Source organism: Malania oleifera, chromosome 2 (assembly GCF_029873635.1).
Source record: "Malania oleifera isolate guangnan ecotype guangnan chromosome 2, ASM2987363v1, whole genome shotgun sequence".
In the NCBI taxonomy this organism is placed as follows: Eukaryota; Viridiplantae; Streptophyta; class Magnoliopsida; order Santalales; family Ximeniaceae; genus Malania; species Malania oleifera.
This window is the reverse complement of record NC_080418.1, coordinates 140,636,785-140,644,032: the sequence shown is the minus strand read 5'-3', so window position 1 is coordinate 140,644,032 and position 7,248 is coordinate 140,636,785. Positions and strand designations below refer to the sequence as shown.

At 35.6% G+C, this 7,248-nt stretch overlaps 1 protein-coding gene across 4 annotated transcripts; it reads right to left on the bottom strand.

The window, feature by feature from the left end:
- Nucleotides 1-866: 866 nt before the first annotated feature.
- LOC131149325 (receptor-like protein 3) lies at nucleotides 867-4,382 on the bottom strand. Of its 4 annotated transcripts, none has more exons than XR_009135191.1 (3): nucleotides 1,771-4,382; nucleotides 1,326-1,376; nucleotides 867-1,207 (listed from the first exon to the last, which is right to left on the bottom strand). XR_009135191.1 is itself a non-coding variant. In XM_058099691.1 (3 exons), the coding sequence occupies exons 1-2, from the start codon at nucleotides 3,843-3,845 to the stop codon at nucleotides 1,799-1,801; spliced, it is 1,839 nt and encodes a 612-aa protein (XP_057955674.1). In that variant the 5' UTR covers nucleotides 3,846-4,382; the 3' UTR covers nucleotides 867-1,207; nucleotides 1,771-1,798. The 4 variants fall into 4 exon arrangements, 2 of the variants coding, with proteins under 2 accessions (XP_057955674.1, XP_057955675.1); XR_009135192.1 differs by lacking the exon at nucleotides 1,326-1,376 and having other exon boundaries at nucleotides 1,771-2,387; nucleotides 3,374-4,382; XM_058099691.1 differs by lacking the exon at nucleotides 1,326-1,376 and having other exon boundaries at nucleotides 1,771-1,916; nucleotides 2,125-4,382.
- Between the last annotated feature and the right edge of the window lie 2,866 nt (nucleotides 4,383-7,248).

Here is a 7,248-nt window from a genome sequence, read left to right as displayed (position 1 = left end):
CAAGTGTTTCCATATTTCCGCTGTACTTCTACATTTAAAAAATAGGTGTTCTATTGGACTCTCCTCATCAGGGCTGCAAAAACAACAGGATTTATTTAAATCTTCCACATAAATATTGTCCGATGTGGCCAGCTTACCCTTTGCACATAGCCAAAGAATGAAGGAATGACACTATTTTATTCTTATGAAATGGCACATCTCAAACCAAACATAAGGTTTAAATACCCCCTCAAAACTATTTTTGAAGTTAATTTATGATGGATTTTTATTTTTTTTGAGAATTTTTCTCATACTAAAAAGCAATGAAATGAGTAAGCAACAATACTAAAATAAAATAGTAAGGACCAAACACTCACCCAAAATTAATATTCTATTTTTTATGAAAGTTTTAGGATTTGTATAATTTCTGAGTTTTAATTATTTAAAGATTAAATAGCTAAATAGTAATTAGCTTTGAGTGTTTGTATGTTAATCAATAAATTTATTTGTTACCGTGCATTGACATTTTGTTAGAAAAACTAATTTATTTCATATGATCATAAATACCGGAAAAGAAAGCCTTGAATTCTATGTTTCATGTTGTCAATTAATATCTTATAAAAATTATGAAAATGTTGTATGTGCATTTTAGCTAAATAAAGAGTCTAACTATATCACTTAAGACATAAACTAGGACAAAGGGCATCATTATTCATCGCTAAAAAATAAATCAAAGAGTAGACTTATGCTAAGTAGTCTAGAATCTAGATAATGAATAACAGGCATGTACATAGTTTTTCAAATAGAAATTCACAAGTGCACTGTGAAGGGAGCAAAAAACAAAAGAAAAGCTTAATGCAAGAACAATTAATTGTACAAGAAGAATGTGAAACATAATTTCAGTCTTCATTCTCAAGTCCTTGAAGGAGAGGACACTAGAATATCGAACCATGAACAAAGAAAGAAACGAGAGAAAAGCAAAAATACCTCGTACAATACCACAATTTGTTCTACGTACAAAATTTGACCTAATTTTGAACCAAAAAACCAAAGAGAATTGTTTTAAAAATTTCATCTTTATTTAATTTGCTTATTAAAAGAAAGACAAAAAATAAAGGCTCTTTAATTAATCTTGATATGCTGGTCCCTTTGTCCTCTAGCACTTTGTTGTTGCACTCTAGTAATAGGGCTACTTGATCCTCATGGTGGGTAGAGATCAACTTGTTGCCTTTCAAAACACAAAAAGGCATAATTACTACGTGTTTGTAAACAAACAAGATAGAAACTGCAATCAGTTGGTAGCGTAAGAAAATTAAGCACACAGAAATTTGAAAAGTTACAAGCACCTTTATAGCTGGGTATGCGTCTTTTGTTTCATCACGTACCAAACTAGTATTCTGTTTGGGAGTTTTCAAATTTAATTCTTGACTTTGTCGTGTTAAGTGCTTCTAAATTCTTTTCAAATTCATATAACTCTAATTGAAATGCATGCTTGAGCCATGCTCTCACACAAAATAGAAAAGGAGGCCTGGGGGTGGGGGTGGCTCATGAAGAATTTGATAAATGAATCAACATACAAACTATATATTCTGTTATATATGAAACAAAATTGTCTCTCGAAACAACCCGAGGGTGATTCTTTTTAGTTGTATTGATGCCATGGATAAATCATAAGAATGTGCATGTCTATGTGTGCATGTGTGTATAAAGCGTTCATAGAATTTTAGGAAAATAAAAAATAGCAAGAAAGGGAGGCAAAAAGAAAAAGAAAAAGAAAAAGAGGACTATTACCGCTTAAGTTTGAATCCTGCTCCAAACTCTAACCTTGCAAGCAGCTAGTGTCACACAAAATCAGTTTTTTGTATCTGTCAAAAATTGGAAGTAGGCATTTCTCCAAGAAGGATTCAAGAACAAAGTGCCACAGATTGCCCAAAACCCTGTGATGAATCCAAGTGCCATACTCACATAGAACCAAGGACTATTACCACTTAAGAAAATACAAAATAGGAAGAGAGGGAGGCCAAAAAAAAAAAAGGGACTATTACCACTTAAGTTTGAATCATGCTCCAAACTCTAGCCTTGCAAACAGCTAGCGTCGCACAAAATCGATCTTTTGTATTTATCAAAAATTGGAAATAGGCATACCTCCAAGAAGGTTTCAAGAATAAACTACCGCAAATTGCCCAAAACCCTGTGATGAATCCGAGCGTCATACTCACATAAAACCATGGAATTTCATGCCCATCTTCCTCATCTTGAATGCTCCCATCTTCTTCGACACCGACAACTTGGCATTGGTATGGTAGTGGGGGACCACAAAGTTTAGGATTCCCCTCGTATGCAGAAGCATTAAAGCTTTGAAGTTGAGTGCCCAATGGTATTGCTCCTTGAAGATTGTTGTATGAGACCTTAAACATGGACAAAAAATTGAGACCTTTTAACGATTGTGGAATCTCACCAGAAAGATTGTTTTTGGAGAGGTCTAGTTGTTCTAAGTTATAAAGGTCGGATAGTTGATGTGGAATGTTGCCAGAGAAGTTGTTTTGAGAGAGATTCAAGTATTGAAGAAACTTCAATTGACCAATCTCAATAGGAATATTGCCACTCAAGCTGTTGTTACTCACATCAATTACTTTTCCCATGTTTGAGATTTTATTGTATTGTCTAATACCACTTTGTGAAGGTGATTTGATGCCAAAAATCAGAGGCACATCGAGAGAAATTTGATCAAGTTGTTCAGAAGCCTGCTTAGTTGTTAATGCAGGCAGTCTAGTAAGTTCCAGTGGAAATTCTCCAGAAATGAAATTTCTTGACAAGTCAATGTGGAAGAGTCTGGGCAAAGCCCCTAAGAAACTAGGAATTGGACCTCTAATTTGGTTCCTCTTTAGTATGAGAATCTCTAGTTTTCTAAGCTTTGACAACCATGTTGGCACTGGTCCAACGAGTTGGCAGAAGCCTATACTCAAATATTGAAGATTTTGAAATCCAACTGAATCAACCAAGCTGTTATCATCTGGCATTATCTCATTTACAAAGCATTTGGCAAGCGAGAGGACCCTAAGGTTGTGCAGACCCATTAGAATTTTGATTGCCCCTGAGATGTTGGTTAACTTAATTCCAGAAAGGGAAAGGAGTGAAAGAGATTGCAAAGCAAGAATTTCAGGTGTGATCTGTCCTTCTAGCATGTTAAAGGCAAGTCTAATTGTTTTCAGGGACTTGCATGCGTAAAGGCTTACTGGCAATTGACCTATGAAGTGATTAAAGCCAAGGTCAACAATGACAAGTTTGGAAAGCTTGGAGAAATTAAAAGTGGAGATATCACCTCCTAACTTGTTGGACAGCAAACTCAGTCTTTTCAAATTGGTGCAATTCAACAAGGAAGCAGGAATTGTACCGCTTAAATTGTTCATTTGGAGGATCAGGTGTTCCAAGTTAGAAAGCTTCCCGATATTTTGAGGGAGCATGCCATTCAGTTCATTGTTGTTGAGCTCAATGATGGTGAGGTTAACGAGCTGAACGATGTCGCTGCCAATCGGTCCCGAGAGATGATTGGAAGGTAAACTAATTTCTCGCAATGCTGACATGTGATAAATGTCAGCTGGAAGCAGTCCAACTAACGAGTTGAAACCTGCACGAAAAACCTCAAGCTTGGAGCATTTCCCTAGTTCATGAGGGATTTGGCCACTGAAATGATTGTAAGAGAAATCCAAGAGCCTAACAAGGCTGGAATTGTTACAAATAGAGGAAGGGATACGGCCAACGAAGCCGTTGTTGCTAACATTAAGACTTGACAAATTCCATGCTCTCTGAAGAAATGGAGATTGGAATAATGACCCTTGAAAGTAATTGCTGGACAAATTCAACATTTGGAGGGAGATGGGTGAGCCATTTGATGTAAGAAGCGACGGTAATTCTCATTGCAGCCTGTTGAAGCTGAGATCAAGGATCTTGAGGTGATTTAATGATGAAAAGAAATCATCTGGAAGTGGTCCAGTAAGGGTATTGTGGGAAAGATTAAGGTGAGAAAGTTGTGTAAGGTTTCTTAAAGATGGAGGGATGCCACCGCTGAGGCCTCTAGAGGGGAGCCAAACATGGGTGACCCAACCGTTATGATCGCATGCAATCCCTTCCCAGAGGCAGCAATTGACATTACAAGGCCAATTTAGAGGAGGAGTGAAGCTGAGGGAGATGGACAAGAGAGAGTTCCGATCAGGTATGTTGCAAGCGTAGCTTAAAGGAGGGATAAGGCAAGAGAATAAGATCCATGGGAAGAAGATGTAGAACATGGGGGATCGGTGAGGATGCCCAAGCATGGCTCTTGTTTGAATACTCCTAACCCTTTTTGCAATCATGCATTGCAGCACTTGAGAAACAAACGCATGAATGAGCTCCCTGCAAGGCATTAATTGCTTTTGGACGTTACTATTCATCCCAGATATTTTATTCTTTCTTAAAAATATCTATACCGTTTTAGGATTTTTTTTTTTTTTTTTTCATTTGTGTGGTTGAAATGACTTGACACTTGTTCATTTTTATTTTGTGAAGTCCCATAATAATCTAAATTTTAAGGATAAAAGTATCTACACTGTTAATCATTTTGAGCAATATTATTATAATATTTAAAATCTATACTTAATAACAATGAGTATAACTATTAATATTATTTTTGTTATATATATATATATATGTATTCAAGACTAGGTCACTTTTAATTTGCTAATATTGGATTACAATGATAACGTAACTTTATGGGACAAAAATATCCCCACCATCCATTACATTAAATTAAAATTATTTAATTATTTTTTAAAAATCTAATTAATAATAAAAATTACTCAACAAAGATCAATATATTTCTTCATGGATGGATGTGTTCTGTCTGTACAAAAGAAAAGACGGGGAAGAGAAGGCAAAGTTGAAGTAAACAGTCACGCCCCCAATGTTGGGTTTAATTGCGGGATTGCCATTTTGTTTTAAATCGAATATTTAATGATTTAATATTTTTAACTATTTTTAAAATCATAGCTGCTATGATTTTTGTGTATATAGAAATTAAGGAAATTAAGCTGCAAGCAAGACTCCATTCCCCACCCATTACTTTGGCATTCCCATGGAAACAAAGTTAAATTCCAGACACATTTGGGATCCCATTGTGGAAAAATTGGAATGAAAACTTGCTATTTGGAAGTCAAAATTCCTCTCCTTGGCAGGTAGATTGACTTGATTAATTCTGTGCTTTCCAACCTCCCCATTTATTACGTGTCCATCTTCCCTATGCATAAGAGGGTGGGTTTTATTTTCGAAAGATTGTAAAGAAATTTCCTTTGGAAAAAAACCGACGAGAATTTCAAATATTCTTTGTCCAGATGGAGATTTGTGACTTAACCCAAAAGGTCAGGGTGGTCTTGGAATCAAACGTTTGGATATCATGAACAACGTTCTTCTAAGGAAATGGATTTGGTGGTTTGCAGGGGAAGATAACAGCTTATGGAAAATGGTGATTTGTATAAAGTATAGAATTAGAGTCTCTACTTGGTATTCTCCTTCATTTTCAGGATCCATCGGGTGGAGCTTATGGAAAAACATCCTTAATTTCAATTGGGTTATGTGGGACCATATGACGATTCTTGTAGGAGACAGGTGCAAAACAAACTTTAGGATAGACAAATGGGTTGCTAAGAACACCCTTCAAAACCTTTATCCAATACTAAACTCTATAACTTCTCAGAAAATAAAAAGAAAAGGTCAAAATTGTAGAGGTTTTGAGCTTCCCCAACAATAGACCCTTTTGGGATCTTGTTTCCAATAGGTAGATCAAAGGGAAGGAGGTAAATCATGTAGTTGAGTTACCGAAATTGATCTAAAAAGCTTTTGTCAGAAGGGGAATCCCTGATTCCGATTCTTGGGACCCCGATCCCTCCAAAATTTTCACTATTTCCAACTTATACAAAATTCTTTCTCAGAAGATCTCTTATAACCGCCTCATTCCTTCCACCAAGCTGTGGAATATTGTAGGAACTCAAACCAAGAAAAAGAATTAAAAAGAAAGGAAAATAGAAAAAAAAAAAGAGGAAAAAAGGAAGAAAAGGTTTGGCACAGAACCAAACTATCGATGGTTTCATGGAGCTCAAGAAAACTATCGACGATTTGAACGATTGAGAGTATTTAACAAAGGAATTTTGGTTTGATAAATGGCAAACCGTCGACGGTTTTGTCTTGGGCAGCTCACCTATAAATAGAAGTGAGCTCATTTTTTAGAGAAAATCAAATTCTCTCTCTTCTCTCTCCTAGGATTTCGAAGTTTCTTCACATAAAAGCTCTTCCAAGCTCTCCCTTGCCTCTCAATTGTCTCTCTTATCTTACAACTAGTTGAGTCTCGTATTTTGGCCAGTTAGAAAAGCTAGGGTTTCGCCATTTCCGAACCATTTAGGCGTATTTTCAGGAAAAAGGTAAGGGGATTAGTTTATATCAGTTGTTTTTGAAATCTAAACTGATTAAATTGAAGTATATTGTTACAGGAATACTATATGTGACTTCTGAATAAATCGAGTATGGAAAAATGTCGGTTTCGCTTGTTTTATGGTTTTGGGAAAAGTTAGTGGGATTAGGGTAATCATCTCCGTTTTCTTAAAAATCATATATTTGAGTTAAACAAAAACCTAGAGATGATGGTACCCTTGTTGTCATTAAAACTATACTTTTCCTGGACTATTTGTTATATTGTGGAATTTTACCTAAATAAGTGTGGCATGATAATGAAATTTATGGTTTAAATGAATTTGTTGGTTTCTTGGAATGAAACGTGGAAAACTAGGGTTTCAAATTATTTTCAGGAAAAGTGGAAATTATATGCTGGTTTAATACTGAGGGATTTGATATGCTGGTTTAATACCGAGGGATTTGATATGCCAATTTAATACCGAGGGATTTGATATGCTAGTTTAATACTGAGAAATTTGATATACAGTTTAATATCGAGGGTTTTAATATGTTGGTTTATATCGAGGAATTATGATTGTTCCGATTTTATACTGAGGAATGAATGAGATTGTGAAAATACTGAATTGTTTTGAATGTATTATGAAATGAAGCTAGGTTACTATTTTTACTATATAAATTGTATATATGATTTATGAACCCTTGAGGAATTGGTTATTATGGAAGCACGGTACTCTAGCTATAAAAAGATCTGTGCAACCACACTGTTGAGGAGGTCTTGGTGGTTGGATAGTCGATTTGGCCATGGAAGGGTTGTGTACCCTCCTGGAA